At 57.3% G+C, this 26,903-nt stretch overlaps 1 protein-coding gene across 1 annotated transcript; it reads right to left on the bottom strand.

Annotated features, from left to right (window-relative positions):
• Positions 1 to 1,377: 1,377 nt before the first annotated feature.
• Positions 1,378 to 26,226, bottom strand: LOC144736242 (uncharacterized). The gene is made up of 5 exons (XM_078618867.1): positions 26,096 to 26,226; positions 8,928 to 8,972; positions 7,770 to 7,917; positions 2,495 to 2,812; positions 1,378 to 1,535 (listed from the first exon to the last, which is right to left on the bottom strand). Exons 1-5 carry the CDS (start codon positions 26,102 to 26,104, stop codon positions 1,378 to 1,380), a joined length of 678 nt encoding a protein of 225 aa, XP_078474993.1. The 5' UTR covers positions 26,105 to 26,226.
• Positions 26,227 to 26,903: the final 677 nt, after the last annotated feature.

Below are 26,903 nucleotides of genomic sequence, written 5' to 3'. Positions count from 1 at the left end.
CCACCCCCCCCCCCCCCCCCCCCCCCCCCCCCCCCCCCCCCCCACCCCCCCCCCCCACCCCCCCACCCCCCCACCCCCCCCCCCCCCCCCCCCCCCCCCCCCCCCCCCCCCCCCCCCCCCCCCCCCCCCCCACCCCCCCCCCCCCCCCCCCCCCCCCCCCCCCCCCCCCCCCCCCCCCCCCCCCCCCCCCCCCCCCCCCACCCCCCCCCCCCCCCCCCCCCACCCCCCCCCCCCCCCCCCCCCCCCCCCCCCCCCCCCCCCCCCCCCCCCCCCCCCCCCCCCCCCCCCCCCCCCCCCCCCCCCCCCCCCCCCCCCCCCCCCCCCCCCCCCCCCCCCCCCCCCCCCCCCCCCCCCCCCCCCCCCCCCCCCCCCCCCCCCCCCCCCCCCCCCCCCCCCCCCCCCCCCCCCCCCCCCCCCCCCCCCCCCCCCCCCCCCCCCCCCCCCCCCACCCCCCCCCCCCCCCCCCCCCCCCCCCCCCCCCGACCCCCCCCCCCCAGCCCCGACCATCGGACACCACCCTGCCCCCCCCCCACTGCTGCCCTGCCACGTTGCCGTAACAAAAGGAATCGCTGTACCCGCACGTCTCCTCCGCGTTCCATCAACCCCCGCACACTCGCACAGACAAAGTGCACGTCTGTCTGTGCGTGAGATGACATCACCACCACTACGGCCATCATCATCGTCATCGTCGTCGTCACCACCACCATCACCATCATCACCACCACCATCACCACCACCACCACCATCGTCGTCATCATCACCACCACCATCATCATCGTCACCACCACCACCATCATCGTCACCACCACCACCACCATCATCATCGTCACCACCACCATCATCGTCGTCATCATCACCACCACCACTACCATCATCGTCACCACCACCACCATCATCGTCACCACCACCATCATCATCATCACCACCACCATCACCACCACCACCATCATTGTCACCACCACCATCATCATCCTCGTCACCACCACCATCATCATCCTCGTCACCACCACCATCATCGTCGTCATCGTCACCACCACCACTACCATCATCATCGTCGTCACCACTACCATCATCATCGTCGTCACCACTACCACCACTACCATCATCGTCACCACCACCACCATCATCATTATCGTCGCCACCACCACCACCACCATCATCATCACCAACACCACCACCATCACCACCACCGTCCATTACTACCACCACTACGCCCCCCCCCAGCCCTTCTCAATTCCGTCGGGCGACGATGACCCCTTCACCGCCACCCCTGACCCCCACAGCGCCCACCCCCCCTCCCCCCCAACACGCCGGATGGATCAGAGCGATGGCGCCGGGAATCCACCCCGGCGGGTTGTCACCGGTGACGATTGCCGCTCACCGCTCGGCAGCGCCGGGGGGGCGGTCGCCGGCGGCGTCCACGTTGGGGTCGCGACCCCCAGCCGTGTCCCCGGCGAGGGTGGCGGCCGGGAAGGCGGCGCGCAGGCAGGAGAGCACGCACGGCAGGGACAGGCGGCGCGCGGTGGCCAGCAGCGCTGCACGCACAGACACACACACGCACACAGACACACACACACAGACACACACACACACAGACACACACACACAGACACACACACAGACACACACACACAGACACACACACACAGACACACACAGACACACACACACAGACACACACAGACACATACACACAGACACACACACAGACACACACAGACACACACACAGACACACACACAGACAGACACAAACACACACACACATAGAAACACACACAAACACACAAAGATCTCCCGCCGTGTGGACTCAACAGGCTGTAGGGGCAAGTGCTGTTAGCGAGTAGCACCTGTGAAGGCCAACACGGCACACGAGGGTGTGGGTGGCGAGCACCACGCCCGGCCGCCTTTGTCTCCCCGGTGGCGATGTTTTAACATCGCACCAGGTACTCATTTGAGGCTGAGTCGACCTAGGGGAGGCCCACGACCGGTTCAGATATTCGTCTCCGGTGTTAGCCGTGAGCAGGAATCGAAGCCGGCTCGCTGGGTTCATCGCGCAGTGCGTTAACCGCTACACTACCGCATAGACACACACACAGACACACACACATACTCATAGACAGACACACACAGACACACAAAAAGATCACCCGCGTATAGCCTGCAACAGGCTGTAGGGGCAGCACCTATGAGGGTCGGAATAGCAGACAAGGGGGGGTGAGTGGCCAGCACAACGCTCGCGCCAGGTTTCTCATTTGAGGCTGAGTCGACCTAGGTTAGGCACAGGTGTTGGCCGTGTTGGCCGTGAGCAGGAATCGAACTCGGGCTTCTGGGTTCGTAACGCTAAACCACCGCTCCCCACAGCACAACACACACGCACACACACACACATCACACACCCCTTCTGCCTGTAGCCCCACACATCAATAAGCCTGCACCGCCCCTCACCACCGATCCCCGAGCCCGTGCCACCGCCGCCGCCGCCGCCGCCTCACCGTGCCGCTTCTCGTCGGGCAGCGCCAGCTCCCCGCCGGCGCGCAGGTGCTGCAGGGCGGCCGCCACCGCCGGGTCGAGGCGCGCCAGCTGCTCCGCGTCCAGCCCCGCCAGCAGCGGCGAGTCGAGCCGCTCGCCCGGCCAGCGCGCCAGCTGAGCCGCCACGGCGCACGCCAGGTCGCGCGCAAACGCAAAGCGCGCCGTCGCCGCCGCCGGCTGAGGGCACCCCGAGGCGCCGGCGCCGGTCAGTCGGCTGGGGCCGGCGGCGCCTCGCGGCCACGCCCACAGGGAGAGGCCCACGTACTCGCAGCGGTCGTGGCCTGCGGGCGGCAACGCGGGCCGCGTGGGCCCGGCACCACGGTGAGGACGGTGACGGGGCACGGTGACGGCGCACGGTAAACTTTGAAGGCGGAGACGGCGACGATGAGGTCGGTTGAAAGGGCACCCCCGGTGGCAGCTGTCCCTGTGCGGCAGTCAGCCGCTAGGGGGCAACGTTATCTCTGCTGTGGAGCCTGCGGGGGAACCCCCCGCGGTTGATGCGCATGGCGAACCCTCGCAGGCCGAGAGACCGAAGCAGCGAGGTACGGAGACGGGCAGGCAGAGCGACAAACGGAGACACACAGAGAGAGGGAGATACAGAGAGAGAGAGACAGGCAGACAACCAGAGAAAGACACAGAGACAAAGGTTCGTAGTGCGGGGCCGCTCACCGCTACACTACCAACAAAGTAAAAAACAGAGGCACAGGCGGAAAGATAGATCAACCGGGATAGAGACGGGGGGCACGCAGACGGGGGGCACGCAGACGGGGGGGGCACGCAGGGGGGGGGCTCTGAGACCACCGCGAGCGGCGGAGGCCGCGAGGGGGCCGCACGGGGAGGGGCGCCACCTGCGGCCTCCCCCCGGAGCGACGGCGGCGCGGGGAAGGAAGTGTTAGTCCATGGGTTTAGTCTATGGGCAGTGTTGAGTCTATGGGCAGTGTTGAGTCTATGGGCACTGGAGCTGGTGAACCTGAACCATCTCACTCTGTGTCTCCACTGGAGCTGGTGAACCTGAACCATCTCACTCTGCGTCTCCACTGGAGCTGGTGAACCTGATCCATCTCACTCTGTGTCTCCACTGGAGCTGGTGAACCTGAACCATCTCACTCTGCGTCTCCACTGGAGCTGGTGAACCTGAACCATCTCACTCTGTGTCTCCACTGGAGCTGGTGAACCTGAACCATCTCACTCTGTGTCTCCACTGGAGCTGGTGAACCTGAACCATCTCACTCTGTGTCTCCACTGGAGCTGGTGAACCTGAACCATCTCACTCTGCGTCTCCACTGGAGCTGGTGAACCTGAACCATCTCACTCTGTGTCTCCACTGGAGCTGGTGAACCTGAACCATCTCACTCTGTGTCTCCACTGGAGCTGTATAACCTGAACCATCTCGCTCTGCGCGCTTTCATCGTCGTCACCGATTCCGTAATTGGTCGTCTCCGGCTTCCTGGGCGGCACGGCCACTTGACCTGCAGCGCCGTAACGGAGATCATCGAGGAAGCCGGCGTTTCCTTCCTCGTGCCGGCGTGGCCAGCCGGCGCGTGGCTCGCCTGAATTACCGCGCTCGCTTGCCACGCCGGGAGCAGAGACCGCCGCCAAAGCCAGCAAGCGATTGTGTATGAGTGTCTGTGTTAGTGTGTGCGTTAGTGTGTGTTAGTGTGTGTGAGAGTGTGTGAGTTTGTGTGAGTGTGTGTGCATGAGAGTGTGTGAGTGTATGAAGGACACACTACTGGGCAGTTGGAGGCAGTCGCCCTAGAACAACAACAGAGGGCAGAGGAGCGACGCTCACAACAACATGCGAAACGCCAGGCGGGTAAAATAATAAAAAGTTTGCAGTTGGTGTGGATCTCCCGGTCATCTCGATCAGTCAACCCACGGCACCTGGGACTGTCCCGTGACCCCGTCAGCGAGCCTTCCACACTTCCCGTGGCCTCAAGGTGCACATGGCCTGGCACAGGCGCCGTGGTGACGTCTTAGGGGCGAATGGCCGTCGTCGTGTGTGCGGTGCGCGCGTGTTGTACGCATGTAGTACGCGTGTTGTACGCGTGTTGTACGCGTGTTGTACGCGTGCTGTACGCGTGTTGTGCGCGTGCTGTACGCGTGTTGTACGCGTGCTGTACGCGTGTTGTACGCGTGCTGTGCGCGTGTTGTACGCGTGCTGTGCGCGTGTTGTACGCGTGCTGTGCGCGTGTTGTGCGCGTGTTGTGCGCGTGCTGTGCGCGTGCTGTACGCGTGCTGTACGCGTGCTGTGCGCGTGTTGTGCGCGTGTTGTGCGCGTGTTGTGCGCGTGTTGTGCGCGTGTTGTGCGCGTGTTGTGCGCGTGCTGTGCGCGTGTTGTGCGCGTGCTGTGCGCGTGTTGTGCGCGTGTTGTGCGCGTGTTGTGCGCGTGTTGTGCGCGTGTTGTGCGCGTGCTGTGCGCGTGTTGTGCGCGTGCTGTGCGCGTGTTGTGCGCGTGTTGTGCGCGTGCTGTGCGCGTGTTGTGCGCGTGTTGTGCGCGTGTTGTGCGCGTGCTGTGCGCGTGTTGTGCGCGTGCTGTGCGCGTGCTGTACGCGTGTTGTACGCGTGTTGTGCGCGTGCTGTGCGCGTATTGTGCGCGTGTTGTGCGCGTGTTGTGCGCGTGCTGTGCGCGTGCTGTACGCGTGTTGTACGCGTGTTGTGCGCGTGCTGTGCGCGTGTTGTGCGCGTGCTGTGCGCGTGTTGTGCGCGTGCTGTGCGCGTGTTGTGCGCGTGTTGTACGCGTGCTGTGCGCGTGTTGTACGCGTGTTGTACGCGTGTTGTGCGCGTGCTGTACGCGTGTTGTGCGCGTGCTGTGCGCGTGTTGTGCGCGTGTTGTACGCGTGCTGTGCGCGTGTTGTACGCGTACTGTACGCGTGTTGTACGCGTGCTGTGCGCGTGCTGTACGCGTGTTGTGCGCGTACTGTACGCGTGTTGTACGCGTGCTGTGCGCGTGCTGTGCGCGTGTTGTGCGCGTACTGTACGCGTGTTGTACGCGTGTTGTGCGCGTGCTGTACGCGTGTTGTGCGCGTGTTGTGCGCGTGCTGTGCGCGTGTTGTGCGCGTACTGTACGCGTGTTGTACGCGTGCTGTACGCGTGTTGTACGCGTACTGTACGCGTGTTGTGCGCGTGCTGTGCGCGTGTTGTGCGCGTGTTGTACGCGTACTGTACGCGTGTTGTGCGCGTGTTGTACGCGTGCTGTACGCGTGTTGTACGCGTACTGTACGCGTGTTGTGCGCGTGCTGTGCGCGTGTTGTGCGCGTGTTGTACGCGTGCTGTACGCGTGTTGTACGCGTACTGTACGCGTGTTGTGCGCGTGTTGTGCGCGTGTTGTACGCGTGTTGTACGCGTGCTGTACGCGTGTTGTACGCGTGCTGTGCGCGTGTTGTACGCGTGCTGTGCGCGTGTTGTGCGCGTGTTGTGCGCGTGCTGTGCGCGTGCTGTACGCGTGTTGTGCGCGTGTTGTGCGCGTGTTGTGCGCGTGCTGTGCGCGTGTTGTGCGCGTGCTGTGCGCGTGCTGTGCGCGTGCTGTACGCGTGCTGTGCGCGTGTTGTGCGCGTGCTGTGCGCGTGTTGTACGCGTGTTGTGCGCGTGCTGTGCGCGTGCTGTGCGCGTGCTGTGCGCGTGTTGTACGCGTGTTGTGCGCGTGTTGTGCGCGTGTTGTACACGTGTTGTGCGCGTGTTGTGCGCGTGCTGTACGCGTGCTGTGCGCGTGCTGTGCGCGTGCTGTGCGCGTGCTGTGCGCGTGTTGTGCGCGTGTTGTGCGTGTGTTGTGCGTGTGCTGTACGCGTGCTGTGCGCGTGCTGTGCGCGTGCTGTACGCGTGTTGTGCGTGTGTTGTGCGTGTGCTGTACGCGTGTTGTACGTGTGTTGTGCGCGTGCTGTGCGCGTGTTGTGCGTGTGTTGTACGCGTATTGTACGCGTATTGTACGTGTGTTGTGCGTGTGCTGTACGCGTGCTGTGCGCGTGCTGTGCGCGTGTTGTGCGCGTGTTGTGCGCGTGTTGTACGTGTGTTGTGCGCGTGTTGTACGCGTGTTGTGCGTGTGTTGTGCGTGTGTTGTGCGCGTGTTGTACGCGTGTTGTGCGTGTGTTGTGCGTGTGCTGTACGCGTGTTGTGCGCGTGTTGTACGTGTGTTGTGCGCGTGCTGTGCGCGTGTTGTGCGTGTGTTGTACGCGTATTGTACGCGTATTGTACGCGTGTTGTGCGTGTGCTGTACGCGTGCTGTGCGCGTGCTGTGCGCGTGTTGTGCGCGTGTTGTGCGCGTGTTGTACGTGTGTTGTGCGCGTGTTGTACGCGTGTTGTGCGTGTGTTGTGCGTGTGTTGTGCGCGTGTTGTACGCGTGTTGTGCGTGTGTTGTGCGTGTGCTGTACGCGTGTTGTGCGCGTGTTGTACGTGTGTTGTGCGCGTGCTGTGCGCGTGTTGTGCGTGTGTTGTACGCGTATTGTACGCGTATTGTACGTGTGTTGTGCGTGTGCTGTACGCGTGCTGTGCGCGTGCTGTGCGCGTGTTGTGCGCGTGTTGTGCGCGTGTTGTACGTGTGTTGTGCGCGTGTTGTACGCGTGTTGTGCGTGTGTTGTGCGTGTGTTGTGCGCGTGTTGTACGCGTGTTGTGCGTGTGTTGTGCGTGTGCTGTACGCGTGTTGTGCGCGTGTTGTACGTGTGTTGTGCGCGTGCTGTGCGCGTGTTGTGCGTGTGTTGTACGCGTATTGTACGCGTATTGTACGTGTGTTGTGCGTGTGCTGTACGCGTGCTGTGCGCGTGCTGTGCGCGTGTTGTGCGTGTGCTGTACGCGTGTTGTGCGCGTGTTGTACGTGTGTTGTGCGCGTGCTGTGCGCGTGTTGTGCGCGTATTGTACGTGTGTTGTGCGTGTGTTGTACGCGTGTTGTGCGCGTGCTGTGCGCGTGTTGTGCGCGTATTGTACGTGTGTTGTGCGTGTGCTGTACGCGTGCTGTGCGCGTGCTGTGCGCGTGTTGTGCGTGTGCTGTACGCGTGTTGTGCGCGTGTTGTACGTGTGTTGTGCGCGTGCTGTGCGCGTGTTGTGCGCGTATTGTACGTGTGTTGTGCGTGTGTTGTACGCGTGTTGTGCGCGTGCTGTGCGCGTGTTGTGCGCGTATTGTACGTGTGTTGTGCGTGTGCTGTACGCGTGCTGTGCGCGTGCTGTGCGCGTGTTGTGCGTGTGCTGTACGCGTGTTGTGCGCGTGTTGTACGTGTGTTGTGCGCGTGTTGTGCGCGTGTTGCGTGCTACCTGGCGTGAAGCCCTGCAGCGTGCAGCCGTTGAGGCGAGTGGCGGGCGCCACGTGGCGGCTGGCCGTGCCGTCGAACACCAGGAAGAAGTCGGCGTCGCCAGGCGGCAGCGTCCCCTCGGCGCACGTCACGAGGACCCGCGCGCCGCCCTGCGGGCAACGGGCACACGCAGCGGCCACCGCCCCGTCAGGACGCACGGAGCGAGCCGTGCGTGGCGTCCCGTCGCGCGCGTGGCGGTGTCGTGGGGAGCGGTCGGCGCTACGAACCCGGTGAACCCGCTTCCCTTCCCGCTCGAGGCTCGCCGACTCCGGTGGCGATTGTCTGAACTGGTCCTGGGCCTCCCCTAGGTCGACTCGGCCTCAAACGAGTACGCGGTGCGTAATGAACATCGCGACAGGGGAGACAAAGGCGGCAGGGCGCGGTGCTGGCCACCCACCGCCTCGTGCGGAGTGCCGCCCTTCATAGGCGCTACTCGCTAACAGCACTTGCCCTCACAGTCCGTCGAGGCTACATGGGGGAGCTTTGCCTCTGTTGTCCGTGTGTGCGTGCGCGCGTTGGGGTGCGACCAGGGGGGTCACGACGTAGTCCACGGGAAGGGAGAAGGTCACGAACACGAAACGAAAACTTAGAAGTGGGCAAAAAGGTGTTGCAGGGGGGTAAGCGTGGGATCACACGGAGAGACGGGCCCACGTGGATTGGAGAACACACGGCAGGTCCGTGGCATGGCACTGAACGTCATCCAGCAGTGGAGAGCCCACGGTGGTGATGACGATGATGACAGCGCGGTGGTGGAGAGCAGCGAGTGAAGAAGTATTGTAATTGCCACCGCTCCTGAAAGCGGCGGCCCTCACTGTCAACTTTTCTCTTTTTTTTTGCAGTCGCCACGGCAGAAATGATTCGAGAAGGGTTCGCGGCACGGATGCAGAGCCAGAGAATGGTGCTGCCACCGTGTGGCAGAAGGAGGAATTACGTATTTATTCTGACAGAACTAGCGAGCCATAAATAGCACATTATAAGACCGAAGCTGCGGGCCGTATGAAATCTGACCGCGGGCCGTGATTGGCCCGCGGGTCGGACTTTGGACAGGCCTGGTGTAGAGGCACCATTGCCGCCACTCCGCACGCGCGAGGACCGGGGGGTGCGTTGTCTGGGCACTCACGTAGATGGGCGACTCTTTGGGGCTGAAGTCCATGCTGCCCGAATCCTGCAACGAAAATAACAAAAGACACGAATCATCGTCGACTCGTGATTGTTGTTGTAACGGATTCCTCCATCACGAAGACTGATTCTGGTGAACTTCTTTCGCTCTGTACGGAGCGGAACCGTCGCTAATCGGAGGTGCGGGAGAAGGCCAACAAACTGAACACAGCAGTTCTAAAGAAACCACTTTTCAACATCGGGAGGAGAGAGCCTTCCAGACAGCCGCAGAAGCGCATCTGAAAGCGCCGCGCGATGCCGATGCGGTGACCACGCGCGATGCCAAAAGCAGCCGCCGCTGTCGCCGCGAGGGTGACCGCGAGTTTTCGCGAAGATGGTCGACGAGATCGGGGCTTGGCCTGGGCGCCATCGTTCTCACGGAGGCGCGGGGCGGTCACCGCGGAGGGAGGCGCCAATGATCGCCGGCTGCGTGTGTATGCGTGCGGTCCCCAAGTGACGAATTCGGAAACAATTTGGCAAATTTGCGGACGGCGACGCCGGCACATGCGGCGGGATGGTCCGGCTGCTCGTTCCGAGTGACGCCACTGTGAAGCAGGTGGCGCCAATTGTTGACGGTTGGTGCGCACGCAACCGCAGTATTAACCAGGGGCGGACTGCCGGATTCGAACCGAGCACCTCTGTAATGAGCGGCGAACATGCTACAGCTGGGCAGTCGCGTCACCGCCCCTATCATCATCGTCGTCATCGCCCCTATCATCATCGTCGTCATCGCCCCTATCATCATCATCATCGTCGGCCATCATCATTATCATCGGCCATCATCATCATCATCGTCTGTCCATCAATGCATCTGACCACAGACACTCACAAACACAGAGACGCGGAAGCAAGCACACACAAAGATCCCCGCGTAGCCTCAACAGACTGTTGGGGCAAGGGCTGTGAGCGAGTAGCAGCACCGATGAAGGCCGGCACGGTGGCGCACGCGGGGGTTGAGTGGCCAATACCACGCCCGGCCACCTTTGTCTCCCCAGTGCCAATGTTTTTACACACCGCACCAGGTTATTAATTTGAGGCTGAGGAGACCTAGGGGAGGCTCTGGACCGGCTCTGATAACCGCCGCTGGTGTTGGTGGCCGTGAGCGGGAATGGAACTCGGGTCGCCGGGTTCGTAGCGCAGCGTAGCGCTAACTGCTGCACCACCGCTCCTCACAAATGCCCACATACACACAGACACGAAGATCCCCCGTACAGCCTTCAACGGACTGTGCCGCTACCAAGCAACGACGAAGGCCGGCATGGCACATGGGGGGAGGTGGGTGCCCCCACCCCCCCCCCCTTTGTCTCCCCAGTGCCGATGGTCACACACTGCACCAGGTACTCGTGAAGGCTGAGTCGACCTAGGGGAGGCCCGGGACGAGTTCCAATATTTTGCCATTGGTGTTGGTCACGAGGAGCCGAAGTCGGGTCACCAGGTGGTGCGTAGCGCAGCGCGCTAACCGTTACACCACCGCTCTCCAGACACACACACAGCCAGAAAACAACAGCTGCCATTCCCCACGAAGTGGTCATGACGTCACCACAACAACTGTGCCAGGCTAGGTTCACTTTGAGGAAGCGCATCATCTTCTGGCGGTGAGGTGTGGGAATCTGCGAGTCCCAGCGGCAGGAGGCCGCAAAACTTCTGTGCAGCCCGTGGACTCGTGGCCACCAACACGCCGTTCCAGCATCACAAGCCCACAACACACACCACACAGACACTGACAGATAAACACTGACCCACTCTGACCCCCACACACGGTGACACACACACACACACACCAACAAACACTGACCCACACAGACCCACACACACACAGATACCCACAGACAAACACTGACCCATACACACACACGGTGACCTACACACACACACCAACAAACACTGACCCATACAGACCCACACACACACAGAGATACCCACAGACAAACACTGACCCACACTGACCCACACACACACGGTGACCTACACACACCCACACACGCCGACAAACACTGACCCACACTGACACACACACACCAACAAACACTGACCCACACAGACCCACACACACCAACAAACACTGACCCACACAGACCCACACACACTGACAAACACTGACCCACACTGACACACACACACCAACAAACACTGACCCACACAGACCCACACACACTGACAAACACTGACCCACACTGACACACACACACAACTTCTCACAACACCACACACACAAAGTTAATTCTGCACATCCTATCAGAATACGAGAACATGGTCTCAATTGGAGGAAGCGTTTTCCCCTCAAGCGGGACGGCTGCGACATCACGATAAGGGCCGCCGTTATGGGCGCGCAGCCTTTTCGAGGAATCAGTGATAAAGCCACGAATGTAAGAAAGGGCAAGAGAGCAAGAGGAAGGGAAGGAAATGGAGAGAGAGACACAGAGTGAGACAAGAAGAGAGACACAGAGTGAGACAAGAAGAGAGGAAGGGAGCGAGAGAGAAGAGAGACAAAACGAGAGTGCGGGGGGGGGGCAAGTGAGAACGAGAGCGAGAACGTGTGTGTGAGAGAGAGAACGAGTGTGTGTGTGAGAGAGAGAGAATGGGTAAGTGACTGTTAAAGAGAGAGACACACAGCGAGACAGAGACTAAGAGAGACTGAGAGAGAGCGAGTGAGAGACCGAGAGCGAGTGAGCGTGCGAGAGAGAGCGAGAGAGACTGGGAGAGACTGATAGAGGGCAAGAGAGAGAGAGAGCGAGTGAGAGACTGTGAGAGACTGATAGAGGGCAAGAGGGAGAGACTGATAGAGAGCGAGTGAGAGAGCGAGAGAGACTGGGAGAGGGCAAGAGAGAGAGAGAGCGAGTGAGAGACTGTGAGAGACTGATAGAGGGCAAGAGGGAGAGAGAGAGAGAGCGAGAGGAAGACAGAGAGAGCGAGCGAGAGAGTGAGAGGGAGAGAGAGACTGTGAGGCCGTGTGCTCCGTGGCAGATGACGGGGAGCTCTGCATGCTGATATGAGCTACCCGTCGGAGGCCGTCGGACTGCGAGGGGGGCGGCGTGCAGAACGAGAGAGTGAGCGAGAGAATGAGCGACAAAACGAGCGAGCGAGAGAGAGAGCGAGAGAGAGAGTGAGCGAGAGAGAGAGCGAGGGCTACATAAAGCCCCGTTTAAAAAAAAAAATTACGAAATGATGAACGAAACAAAGTGCCGAATATACCGAGCATCTTCTTGTTTCCACTGATCGTAAAAAAAGAAAAAAAAGAGACTGACAGAGGGAGAGAGCGAGAGCGAGCGAGTGAGAGGGAGCCACTCACACGGCGGTGGCTGTGAAAGGTGACACCAGCTGGGTCACCTTGGAGCTCAGGCGCCTCGCGTTACGCAGCACCACCACCACCACCGCCACCACCGCCACCGCCACCACCGCCACCGCCACCACCGCCACCACCACCACCGCCACCACCGCCACCGCCACCTCTCACCACCACCGCCGCCACCGCCACCACCACCACCGCCACCACCGCCACCGCCGCCACCGCCACCACCGCCACCGCCGCCACCGCCACCACCACCACCACCACCTCTCACCACCACCGCCGCCACCGCCACCGCCACCACCACCACCACCACCACCTCTCACCACCACCGCCGCCACCGCCACCGCCACCACCGCCACCACCACCACCGCCACCGCCACCACCGCCACCACCGCCACCGCCACCACCACCACCACCACCTCTCACCACCACCGCCACCACCGCCACCACCACCACCGCCACCACCGCCACCACCACCACCTCTCACCACCACCGCCACCACCGCCACCACCACCACCGCCACCACCGCCACCTCTCACCACCACCTCTCACCACCACCTCTCACCTCCACCACCTCTCACCACCACCTCACACCACCGCTACCACCACGCTTCATTGCACTGCGCGCCACTGCGGCTTTAATTTTGGCGACATCATCGTTGGTTCCTGTGCTCATTCATCATCTCTAGACATAAAAAAGGGAAAAGTCTGTTCAAAATGTTTAGCGTACTTCCCGACATGCAACAAACTGGAAATTTGCCATGTGGGTACTTTCCAGACTGTACACCATGAAAACATTATAAAAATACACTTGTGATTTCTTGAGGGGATGGGGGCGCAATAATGCATCTATTTTGCACGGCAAGTGAGCGGTGACGTCACATCTGTGTCGTGGTTAGCGCCACGCCGCGCTACGAACCCGGCGGCCCGAGTTCGATTCCCGCTCGCGGCCACCACCAGTGACGATTATTTGAACCGGTTCTGGGCCTCCCCGAGGTCGACTCAGCCTCAAACGAGCGACTGGACATATTTTGCACAGCAAGTGAGCGGTGACGTCACATCTGTGATGTCACCCGCATGCGGCAGCGTCACTCGGTGTCCCTGCTGACGTCACGCAGTGTGCCTGCTGACGTCACGCGGTGTGCCTGCTGACGTCACGCACCCCTCCCCCCACCCTCCGCGTCGGTGTATTAGTCCAAGATGAGAATCCAAGCCCCGGGCGAAGCCGCCGTAGTGAAGCTCGTTGCAGATAACGGGAACACAAAGAGGGGGAGGGTGGGTGGGGGGTTGGGAGGGAGGGGGTAGGAATATGACGTCATCAGATGTCGCAGTACAGCAACTGGGATCATGAACCCATCTGTGTGGAGCTGCGGGACTTGTCACCTTGTGTGGTGAGTGGCATCTGGAATCTGTGATTCTCTCCAACGTGAACCTCACCCCACCCTCACCCCACCCTCACCCCACCCTCACCCCACTCTCACCCTCACCCCACCCTCACCCCACCCTCACCCCACCCTCACCCCACCCTCACTCTCACCCTCACCCCACCCTCACCCCACCCTCACCCTCACCCCACCCTCACCCCACCCTCACCCCAACTGACCTCCGAGCCATCCGCCCTCCACCAGAGAACAACTCGCACCAGAGGCTCCGCACAGCGACAGCTCATTGGTGGAGCCCCTGCTGGATGGAGGACTCCCCCCACCGCCCCACGCCTTGCAGTCACTAATGTGCCCATGCCAAACAAATGTATAGAATTTTTATTTGACCAGGTAAGGCCCACTCTTTCTCGGAAGCGACCTGGCCACAAATGATAGCCCAGCGAAGCGGCTTATGATCATCATCATCGCGTGGAAATCTATCGTAGCCAAATACTCTCAACGCACGATGATTCTAAATGCGGAGGGGAAAACCGGAGGAGCCGGAGAAAAATCCACGCGACCACGGGGAGAGAGCGAGAGAAACGCGCCATTTCGGTGCAAACATTTGCCGCGAGCAATATCGGCAAATTAATGAAAGTCAACTAATACGGCAGCAGCAGCCCTTTTGCTCACTTCAGCAATTGTGTCTTGCTGTGGTTGTCCCACCTGATGACGGATGCTTGTGTTGCGCCCGAAACGTCGTGATTTTATTAAATTTCTACCCACGTGACTTTACCGAAAGAACCAAGGAGTATGGATCCCTGCAGTCACGAAAACCTCAAATCTAGATTGGCTATTCTTCAACTCAAACCTGGTTTTTGTGAGCAGGACAGTGATATTTAGAAATGTACCTATTTTCAAAGAGAAAACGTATAAATGTCATTCTCTCACGTAAAGACGTGGTTTCTAAAGCAAAGACAGTGGAGAATAATAGGCATTTTGTATATAACAATGTAAAAGTAGCACTTAGTAGTCGGGGAGAAAAATCGTGTTATTTGGGGTAACCGTCATAAAACATTGGTTAATCCCTGTCATAAAATAAAATCTTACCTATAAAAGGCATTCTTTGTCTGTCTGTCTGTGTCTGTGTGTGTGGACGCAGCTTGTGAAGGATTTGGCTCGCAAACCGTGGGGTTTACGTTTAATAAAAGTATCCAGGTACCACGCCATAAGTCCCGTGGTGAGAGTCAGCACTATTCCATTCTCCCATCCGTCAACTTTAAAGTAGTTAAATTAACAATTTAGTGCTATTCCTATTTATTTATTTATTTTCTTACGCTTCTCAGCGCGCATTTGCGCATGCGCGATAAAGCTGACGGGGGTTGCCCCTAGCAACGCACACGCACTACGTTGGGAGGGGGGAAAAATTTATCTTTCACGTTAAAAATGCAAAAAAAATACACACAACGCTGAGGTAATTTCTTCAAAGTGTCCTCTTCTCCCCTCCCCCCTAGGGTCGGTAGATACTCATATTATAGCGCTTAGATAATATTATTGTCGAGCGGGCAGGGGGATGCTGGGGGGGACAGGGGTAGCGGCCCATCCCCCAGCCTGCCAAGGTGCCACCTCGGCCGGGTGGGCAATCTAGGCGAGGCCGGGGGCTCTGCACAGGACTAGGCCTCACCACGGCAATGCTAAGTACTATTTTCTTGCTTCTTTCGCTAAACTCACGTAGATAGAAAACTAATATTATAAAAATCAGTTTGGAAATATTAAAATAATAATGTTTGTGTGTAGACAACTAATATTTCCAAATTAAATTGGTAAATATTAAAATAATGTGTGTGTCTAAGTCCTTGTGTGCGTGTGAGTCGATGTACGTGTCTGCGACGATGTGTGTGTGTGTGTATAAGTCGATGTGTGTGTGTGCAAGTCGATGTGTGCGTGCGTGAGTCGTGTAGTGTGTATAGTAGTGTATCGTGGAGATCTACATGATTTAAAAGTGCATAGCTCCAGTGGCTTCCTAATATTGTGAAGGAAGAGCGTTCCAGACGGCCGCAGAAGCGCATCTGAAAGTGCCGCGTTGATGCGGCGACTGCACCGTCACTGTTCACGCAGATTCCCAAGGAACTACAGCCGAGCGGGAAGGCAGCAGCAAGCAGCAGCAGCAGCCACCATCGACCAACAAATCGCCCAAGTTCTGCCGTCCTCGACATATACCAAGGCGTTTTCAGTGAGTGTGCACGTGCGAGAAAACCGGAGCACCCGGAGAGACGCTCCACGCGTGCGAGGCGGGGTGGGGGAGGGGGCAACGCTCGATCCCCACGCAGACGGAGAAGGTGGAGTCGGCACTTTGCCGCGGCGCCTACTCCCTGCGAGCCCGGGTGCGACCTCCTCCTCGACGATCCACCAACCCCCCCCGGCGGTTGCTTTGTAAGAGGAATTGACGCGCTAGTAATCGGAGCCCCGGGTGCCAATTGAAGCCCACGTTTGTCATCGATTTATTTAATCTGATAAATCCCAGAGGGCCTCACTGAGTCTCAAGGCACCCTTTTCAGGAGGGTCCTGCCAAGTTTGTGCAGTAGAGGGCGATGTTGCTGCTGCTGCTGTGTTATCCCAAATTAATCATTTGTCGGTGGCGTTTCAGCATTGAGACATTTGGGTCAATATCAGTTACACTGTGTGTGTGTGTTTAGCTATGGGAAGAAAGCCATGCAGAACAAGGGGAAGAACACACAAACTCCGCTCACACTCTATCGCTGACAGATAGAACTGCTCAAACCCGAGCAATTAAAACTTTGGTACTGTCATTGTCTTTGTTGCTGTTCGTCTTGTGGCGTTGTTCTCTCGTTTAACACCGGTGGTGAGACTAGGCCCTGAAGAGGGCTGTATTCTTTGGTGTAGGCCAATCAGGTTCCAAAAACAATACAAATATGATTACAAGAGCATGTCTGTTTGCATGGTTTTTGGCACGAGTGCTGTGTATGGTGAATGCACGCGCTTGATGCCTTGCCAATCGGTGTATCATCGATTTGGGTGTTTGAACATGTTAACACAGCTCCTGTTTTCTTATTTCCAGAAAACCTCGTCTTGGTTTTTCATTCACACTCACTCACTCACCATCACTCACTCACACCGGAACTGACTCACACCGTCACTCACTCACCATCACTCACTCACACCGTCACTCACTCACACCGTCACTCACTCACCATCACTCACCATCACTCACTCACCATCACTCACTCACACCGGAACTCACTCACACAGTCACTCACTCACCATCACCCACTCACACCGTCACTCACTCACTCACACCGTCACGCACTCACACCGTCACCCACTCACTCACCATCACCCACTCACTCACCATCACCCACTCACACCGTCACTCACTCACTCACACCGTCACTCACTCACACCGTCACGCACTCACTCACACCGTCACTCACTCACACCGTCACGCACTCACTCCCTCACTCACTCACTCACACCGTCACTCACTCACACCGTCACTCACTCACACCGTCACTCACTCACTCACACCGTCACTCACTCACTCCCTCACTCACTCACACCATCACTCACTCACACCGTCACTCACTCACTCACACCATCACTCACTCACACCGTCACTCACTCACACCGTCACTCACTCACTCACACCGTCACTCACTCACACCGTCACTCACTCACACCGTCACTCACTCACACCATCACTCACTCACACCGTCACTCACTCACACCGTCACTCACTCACTCACTCACACCGTCACGCACTCACTCAAGCACTCCTTCACTCACACCATCACTCACTCACACCATCACTCACTCACACCGTCACTCACTCACTCACACCGTCACTCACTCACACCGTCACTCACTCACTCACACCGTCACTCACTCACTCACACGGTCACTCACTCACACCATCACTCACTCACACCATCACGCACTCACTCTGTCACTCACTCACACCGTCACTCACTCACTCACACCATCACTCACTCACTCACACCGTCACTCACTCACACCATCACTCACACCGTCACTCACTCACACCGTCACTCACTCACTCACACCGTCACTCACTCACTCACACCGTCACTCACTCACTCACACCGTCACTCACTCACTCACACCGTCACTCACTCACACCATCACTCACTCACTCACACCGTCACTCACTCACTCACACCGTCACTCACTCACACGGTCACTCACTCACACCGTCACTCACTCACACGGTCACTCACTCACACCGTCACTCACTCACACCGTCACGCACTCACTCTGTCACTCACTCACACCGTCACTCACTCACACCGTCACTCACTCACTCACACCGTCACTCACTCACTCACTCACACCATCACTCACTCACACCGTCACTCACTCACACCGTCACGCACTCACTCTGTCACTCACTCACACCGTCACTCACTCACACCGTCACTCACTCACTCACACCGTCACTCACTCACTCACTCACACCATCACTCACTCACTCTGTCACTCACTCACACCGTCACTCACTCACTCACACCGTCACTTACTCACTCACACCGTCACTCACTCACTCACACCGTCACTCACTCACACCATCACTCACTCACACCGTCACTCACTCACACCGTCACTCACTCACTCACTCACACCATCACTCACTCACTCACTCTGTCACTCACTCACACCGTCACTCACTCACTCACACCGTCACTTACTCACTCACACCGTCACTCACTCACTCACACCGTCACTCACTCACACCGTCACTCACTCACTCACACCGTCACTCACTCACACCATCACTCACTCACACCGTCACTCACTCACACCGTCACTCACTCACTCACACCATCACTCACTCACTCACACCATCACTCACTCACACCGTCACTCACTCACTCCCTCACTCACTCACACCGTCACTCACTCACACCATCACTCACTCACTCACACCATCACTCACTCACACCGTCACTCACTCACTCCCTCACTCACTCACACCGTCACTCACTTACCATCACTCACTCACCCTCACTCACTCACTCACCATCACTCACTCACTCACACCGTCACTCACTCACCATCACTCACTCACACCGTCACTCACTCACACCATCGCTCACTCACCATCACTCACTCACCATCACTCACTCACACCATCACTCACTCACACCATCACCCACTCACTCACACCGTCACTCACTCACTCACACCGTCACTCACTCACACCGTCACTCACTCACTCACTCAGACCATCACTCACTCACTCATACCACCACTCACTCACTCACACCATCACCCACTCACTCACACCGTCACTCACTCACTCACACCGTCACTCACTCACACCGTCACTCACTCACTCACTCAGACCATCACTCACTCACTCATACCATCACTCACTCACTCACACCATCACCCACTCACACCGTCACTCACTCACACGGTCACTCACTCACACCGTCACTCACTCACACCGTCACTCATTCACCATCACTCACTCACACCATCACTCACTCACTCACTCTGCAGAATGGTGACGGGTGGCAGGAGAGGACACAGAAACGCCACACAGAAAGCCCCCCCCCCCCCCCCCCCGAGTCGGGAATCGAACCCAGGTCCCCGGATGAGAAGGGCAGTCATTATCATTATTAGAAGGGCAGTCATTATCATTATTAGAAGGGCAGTCATTATCATTATTAGAAGGGCAGTCATTATCATTATTAGAAGGGCAGTCATTATCATTATTAGAAGGGCAGTCATTATCATTATTAGAAGGGCAGTCATTATCATTATTAGAAGGGCAGTCATTATCAGTATTAGAAGGGCAGTCATTATCAGTATTAGAAGGGCAGTCATTATCAGTATTAGAAGGGCAGTCATTATCAGTATTAGAAGGGCAGTCATTATCATTATTAGAAGGGCAGTCATTATCAGTATTAGAAGGGCAGTCATTATCAGTATTAGAAGGGCAGTCATTATCAGTATTAGAAGGGCAGTCATTATCATTATTAGAAGGGCAGTCATTATCAGTATTAGAAGGGCAGTCATTATCAGTATTAGAAGGGCAGTCATTATCAGTATTAGAAGGGCAGTCATTATCAGTATTAGAAGGGCAGTCATTATCAGTATTAGAAGGGCAGTCATTATCATTATTAGAAGGGCAGTCATTATCAGTATTAGAAGGGCAGTCATTATCAGTATTAGAAGGGCAGTCATTATCATTATTAGAAGGGCAGTCATCGAACAGATCTGGAATGATATTCTTGGTTATTTCGGTAAAGTCACGTAGAAGGAAAATAATAAAATAATAAAAGTAAAACATCATAAAATTAAATTCTTACGACGTTTCGGCCACAACGCAAGCAGCTGTCCTCAGGTGAAGAAACAGAGCTGTCGGAAAGACGCTGTCTTTCCCTTCTACGTGACTTTACCGAAAGAACCAAGAATATGAATCCCTGCTGCAGTCACGAAAGCTTTCAATCGAACAGATCTGGAATGCCGACGACCCTGCAAAAGCAGCGCGCGCGGGAGAGAGACACGGAGACTCGCGACTCCACGGAGAGACGCAGAGACGGATAGAGGAGCGGCGTGGATTGGGGCATCGCGAAGAGGGCGAGGAGGGAGGAGGCGGCGGCCTTCATCCACCATCATCACCACCACGGTGGCGAGGAGATGTCAACTACCTCGCCTGGTGTACAGGAGGTCGTGGGTTCAACCATCATCACCACGGTGGCTAGGAGATGTCAACTACCTCGCCTGGTACACAGGAGGTCGTGGGTTCCACCATCATCACCACGGTGGCTAGGAGATGTCAACTACCTCGCCTGGTATACAGGAGGTCGTGAGTTCCACCATCATCACCACCGTGGCGAGGAGATGTTAACTCCCTCGCCTGGTAAACAGGAGGTCGCGGGCTCGATCCCAAGCCTTGACGCCTGCTGCTGTACATTTGGAGTTTGCGTGTCTCCCTCTCTCCCCGTGGTCGCGTGGATGTTTCTCTCCGGGCACTCTGGTTATTCCCTCCACATTTAGAATCAACGTCACCACGCGTTTAGAATATTTGGCTGCTGCTATAAATTTCCACACGACGATGATGATGAGCCACTTGGTTGAGCAATCATTTGCGATAGCCAAGTCGCTTCTGAAAAAAGATCTACATAGCTCAGCGGGGCCTTACCTGTCAAATTAAATAGTTGAGAGTTTAAGATAGACCGTGGATGATGATGATGGTCGGTCACTCTCTCACCCTCCCCCACCCGTCCCTCCCGTCGTCTCCCTATTGTCCCATGGCCGTCACGCCAGGAACCTAATCCCCGGGGCTCGCTGAATGGAGAGCGGCGGCGGCGGCGGCGGCGGCGGCGGCAGTAGTGGTGGTGGTGGTAGTGGTGGTGGCGGTAGTGGTGGTGGTAGTGGTGGTGGTGGCATCTCTCGTTACCGAAGCACGGCAACAGCAGGGGACGGATGGAGGGGGCGGGGGGCGATGACGGAGTGGGGGGGGGGGTTAAGTGGCGGCTGCGCCAAGGCAAAAGCAAAGGTAACCCAAGGCCTGGAGCCCCAAGTGGCTCAAGGGTGGGGGGAAGGGGGGGAGTCACAGAGGCACGATGGGAATAAAAACTGTCCACGAAATATCAGCTTCAATTCAAACCCCAATAACCACCGACGGTAACTGTAGCAGACACCGGCCGTGGTTCAACAACCCGCTGAGGGCTTGCGGCCTTGCGTGTACAGGAGCTCTCGCCAGGACTCCTCACCCAGACCACCGACTCCACAGGACGGCCTCCGTCGCCACGCTGCGGCTCAGAACCGCCGACTCAAAGATATCTGATGAGAAATACGCGGCCATTGCCACTGCACTCTGCCAATGGCCGCACTCTACCGATTGAGTCCTAACGTGGGCAAAACCGGTCGACAGCCGTGTCCGTGCATCACCGCTCAACGGGTGGCATGGCCCTCGATTTCTCAACGTGTTCAGTTTTGCGCTCCGGCACGACGACACACCCCGCACGTTCAGCTATTTTGTGCTGGTGGTCTGGACAAGGCCCGAGCGCTTTTTGTTACAAGGCGCATTGTGGCAACACCCAGCCAGCCACCCAGCCAGCCACCCGCCCAGCCACCCGCCCAGCCACCCACCCACCCACCCAGCCACCCACCCACCCAGCCACCCACCCAGCCACCCATCCACCCACCCAACCACCCAGCCAGCCACCCAGTCAGCCAGCCACCCACTCACCAAGCCACCCGCCCAGCCACCCACCCAGCCACCCACCCAGCCACCCATCCAGCCACCAACCCGCCCACCCACCCAGCCAGCCACCCAGCCAGCCACCCCCCACCCAGCCAGCCAGCCAGCCACCAACCCGCCCACCCACCCCAGCCAGCCACCCACCCACCCAGCCAGCATGCCACCAACCCGTCCAGCCACCCAGCCACCCAGCCAGCCACCCACCCAGCCACCCACCCAGCCACCCACGCAGCCACCCACCCACTCAGCCAGCCACCCACCCACTCAGCCAGCCACCCACCTAGCCACCCACTCAGCCACCCACCCACCCACCCAGCCACCCACCCACCCAGCCACTCAGCCACCCACCCACCCAGCCACTCAGCCACCCACCCACCCAGCCACTCAGCCACCCACCCACCCAGCCACCCACCCACCCAGCCACCCACCCACCCAGCCACTCAGCCACCCAGCCACCCAGCCACCCACCCACCCAGCCACTCAGCCAGCCAGCCACTCACCCACCCACCCAGCCACCCACCCACCCACTCACTCAGCCACCCACCCACCCACCCAGCCACTCAGCCACCCACCCACCCAGCCACTCAGCCAGCCAGCCACTCACCCACCCACCCACCCAGCCACCCACCCAGCCAGCCAGCCACTCACCCACCCACCCAGTCAGTCAGCCAGCCAGCCACTCAGCCAGTCACTCAGCCACCCACCCAGCCAGCCTGGACGAAACGGAACTCAATCCGTATTTGTGTGGGTGGTGGGAGGGGGGCAGGAACAGCGGAGAGAGGGGGGTGTCGTTGTTGGTGGTGATCAGGTTGGGGGTGGGAGGGAGGGAGGGGGTGTGGATTAGAGAGAGAAACAGAGAATGGGGGCACGGCGGGGTGGGCGGGGAGACGCCCTGATCCTGTTCCACCAGCTACAGTCCCGCCACGGGACATTGAACAACGCGACCACAACAAGTAGTCTCTCGGTTAACGGTGACATCGGTTAACGGTGACATCGGTTAACGGTGAAACCGGTTTCGGTTTCTCGGTTAACGGTTTCTCGATGAACGTTTCGTCTCCCATAGAGGAGCCCACGGTTTCCGACTGACGTTAACGTTTAGAATGACGGCGCGTTGACGTTATCGCACGCGGGCGGCAATTGCGACCAATTTATTCATTATTTAACTACGGTTTTCATGAATATGAATCCTACAATATTTTACGTAAATTTCTCAACACTGAGTGTTTTAATGTTACAGACTACGTTTTCAGGGTCAAAAAGGTCAACTTCCGATCAATGGCGCAGCCAGGATTTTCAGGTATTTGACCCAAGATGAGGATCTAGTCAGGGTCTCCTCTAGGTCGACTCGGCCTGAAATGTGTGATCGGCATCGCGCTCGCTGAAGGTGAATGCCTCCAGGGAAGTCGTGTACTGTAAATGCAACTGCGCACAATTCTGAGTCACTTATAACCGCTTTGCCGTTACTTATTCCCAATTATAGACTCAGATTATTGACCTATCATCTCATAGAGTCCCTGGCACATAATAATATGCTACACAGTGGCAGTGGGGGTCGCAAAATGCAGATTTATTACTAATAAACCTTAATGATCCGATTGAAATTAGGGATTTCTATCGGATCATTGGGGGGGGCACGTGCCACCCCACCCCCCCGATCGTCTTGAAATGGATTAATGCTTCCAACGCGTCATCCCCACGTTGGGTTGACGGTTATTTTGGTCGACGGTCGTTTTCGTGGAAAGGATCAAAAGCGAAGGTAACCGTGGGAGAACTACTGCAGGTGGATACAAAATAGAAAATATCACAACCTCGCAGAAACGAAACGGAAACCCGTCCTGGTGGGTTGTGGGAAACGCGAGATTGTTGCTGCTGCTACGGTCCAGGTGGGGATCGTGGCGATCATCGCCTGCGAGACCCCCGAGACAAACGCAGGGGTCACGCACGCGCCAGCGGTGTGCCAACCCGCGCCATCTCTCGGTGCGGGGGGCTTCACTAGATCATCATTCCAGGCCGAGTCGACCTAGAGGAGACCCTGACTAGATCCTCAACTTGGGTCAAGTCGACCAAAGCAGAGGCCCTCTCTGGATTCCAATTTCTGACTGAGTCAACCTAGGGGAGTCCCGTGACTACAACCTCATTTCAGGCTGAGTTGACGGAGGGTGGGAGGACCACCTCTAAACCCTCATCTCCCGCGTGGGTGTTCTCGTTCATGAGCTCGGTGGCAAGGAAGAAGCAAGCTGGGAGCACCAGGTGGAAAAGGGAGTCTCCATTCCTAGGGATGACTGCTCCAAAGACAAAGATCTCCAGTATAGCCTTTAACAGATTGTAGGGGCAAGTGCTGATAGCGAGTAGCAGCACCTATGAAGGCCGGCATGGCACACGAGGGGCTGGGTGGCCAACACCACGCCCGGCCGCCTTTGTCTCCCCAATGGCGATGTTTACACGCCGCACCAGGTAGTCAGTTGAGGCACAGTTCAGATAATCGTCACTGGTGTTGGCCACAAGCGGGAATCGAACTCGGGTCGCCGGGTTCGTAGCGCAGCGTGTCAACTGCTACACTACCGCTCGCTCCCGACCTTACGCACACACACACACACGTCATAGCCAGGCCGGGGGTGGCTACGCGCGTGGCTGCCTGTAATTCAGCACAACGGAAGCAGCAGCGAGGGTTGGTGGTTCGCAGAAATGTTGCAGGACGCCAGGAGACTAATCTCCATCTGTCCCTTCTGGATGGGGATACAGTGTTGCTCCCTCTCTGGGTTCTCAGGATTCCTCCCACGTGCATAAACACTCGTTAACTCTTCTTGGTCTTTCAGTAAAGTCACGTAGAAGGGAAGTAATAAAATGATAAAAAATAAAACACAAGCAGCTGTCCTCAGGTGAAGAACAGGTCTGTCGGAAAGACAGCGTCTGAACGAGAGACCTGTTCTTCACCTGAGGACGGCTGCTTGCGTTGTGGCCGAAACGTCGTGAGAATTATTTTATTATGTTTTATTTTTATTATTTTATTATTTCCCTTCTACGTGACTTTACCAAAAGAACCAAGAAGATGAATCCCTGCAGTCACGAAAGCTTTCAATCGAAACTCGTTAACTCGTCTGAAAACATCTTGATATATATAGAACACTGCAGAGCGCGGGCGGCCGCTGTTACACGCCAGCCTCGTCACCACCTGGCGGCTGCTGCTGCTGCCTCCCCGCTCGTCTGCGCTTGCTCAGCGATTGCGAGAGATGCGATCGGCACGAATGACCACGCAAGTCGAGTAGAACCCGTCTTAACAGCCACCCCTGTTAACGACGGGCTTTCATAGAGACCAATGTGTAGTGTAGTGTATAGCAGTGTATAGTAGCGTAGTGTATAGTGTAGAGTAGTGTAGTGTATAGTAGCGTAGTGTATAGTGTAGAGTAGCGTAGTGCATAGTGTAGAGTAGTGTAGTGCATAGTAGTGTACTGTAGTGTACAGTAGAGTAGTGTATAATAGCGTAGTGTATAGTGTAGAGTAGCGTATAGTGTATAGTAGTGTAGTGCATAGTGTAGAGTAGCGTATAGTGCATAGTAGTGTAGTGCATAGTGTAGAGTAGTGTAGTGCATAGTAGTGTACAGTAGTGTAGTGTATAGTGTACAGTAGTGTACTGCAGTGTAGTGTACAGTAGTGTACAGTAGTGTAGTGTATAGTAGCGTAGTGTATAGTGTAGAGTAGCGTAGTGTATAGTGTAAAGTAGTGTAGTGCATAGTGTAGAGTAGTGTAGTGCATAGTAGTGTACTGCAGTGTAGTGTACAGTAGTGTAGTGTATAGTGTAGAGTAGCGTAGTGTATAGTGTATAGTAGTGTAGTGCATAGTGTAGAGTAGTGTAGTGCATAGTAGTGTACTGCAGTGTAGTGTACAGTAGTGTAGTGTATAGTGTAGAGTAGCGTAGTGTATAGTGTATAGTAGTGTAGTGCATAGTGTAGAATAGTGTAGTGCATAGTAGTGTAGTGCATAGTAGTGTACAGTAGAGTAGTATATAGTGTAGAGTAGTGTGGTGTACAGTAGTGTACTGCAGTGTAGTGTATAGTGGAGTGGCAACGTTGAGGCGGCGTGTGGCCGGAGTAGTGCGGAGCGAACTGCGGCCAGAGCACTGCCGACTCTCGCTGCGCACTCGGAGCGATGAACGTAGAGCGACTGGAAAACGAGGCACCGCTACTCACCGCCGACGTTAGCCGCGTCGGGAATCAAACTCGGCTCACCGGGTCCATCGCGCAGCGAACTCCGAGGGACGTCGTCGCTTCAAGAAAGCGACGGCGATGACGCAAACGAGGCCTCACGAATCCCGGCGACAGTCCCAGGGGCTGGCGGCGGACGAGAGGCTGCGACGTCCACGCTCACGCCGGCAACCCACGCCGGCAACCCACGCCGGCAACCTCGCCGCTCACCGTCTCGCGAAAACAAGCGAGAGCAGCACGAGGCCTGCAGCCTCACGGAGCGATAACGCCACACTTCCCACGGTGCAGCCGCCCGCGGGCCGATCTGATTGCGCCGACGTTGGGACCGCCGCTCTCGCCGGGCACCTGGGCCACCTGCAGTGCCGACGATAACGAGCGGCGGCAAAACCACGCACCGATCGGTGGCAGCGGCCGCACACTGACCGTTAAAAGCCCTGCGGCCACGGTTACAGTAAATGTTTAAAAAAATAGAAAAACGAACAATAGGTGTCTCCCCTTTTCTTGCAATAAAACAGGAGCTGTGTTAAGGTGTTCAACACACCCAAGCAGACGCCTTTTTGCAAGTCGTCAAGTCTGCATTAACCACACGTACTTGTGGCAAAACATGCAAACAAGCATGCTCTGATGGTACATGCATTGTCCTTCAAACCCATTGGGCTGCACCAGAGACAGCCTCCTTAGAGGTCTTGTCTCACCCCCGGCGTGAGAGCAGAGAACGCCAAAAGGCGAACAATAACAAAGGCAATTCAAGCATCACAACGCCCAGAGCTCGGGGTCAAGCGGTTACATCTAAGGGGACCTTTTTTGCCAGCATCCAAAATGGGATTTCCAC

Source organism: Lampetra planeri, chromosome 59 (genome assembly GCF_965212315.1).
Source record: "Lampetra planeri chromosome 59, kcLamPlan1.2.h2, whole genome shotgun sequence".
Taxonomy (NCBI): Eukaryota; Metazoa; Chordata; class Hyperoartia; order Petromyzontiformes; family Petromyzontidae; genus Lampetra; species Lampetra planeri.
This window is presented reverse-complemented; position numbering and strand designations above follow the sequence as displayed.

What these genes read in the sequence shown, in the direction of transcription:
- LOC144736242 (XM_078618867.1), bottom strand. An exon ending in CCAAAGAGTCGCCCATCTAC is followed by an intron (nt 7,918 to 8,927) that starts GTGAGTGCCCAG and finishes CGTTGCCCGCAG; the next exon opens with GGCGGCGCGCGGGTCCTCGT. An exon ending in GCCCGACGAGAAGCGGCACG is followed by an intron (nt 1,536 to 2,494) that starts GTGAGGCGGCGG and finishes CTGTGCGTGCAG; the next exon opens with CGCTGCTGGCCACCGCGCGC.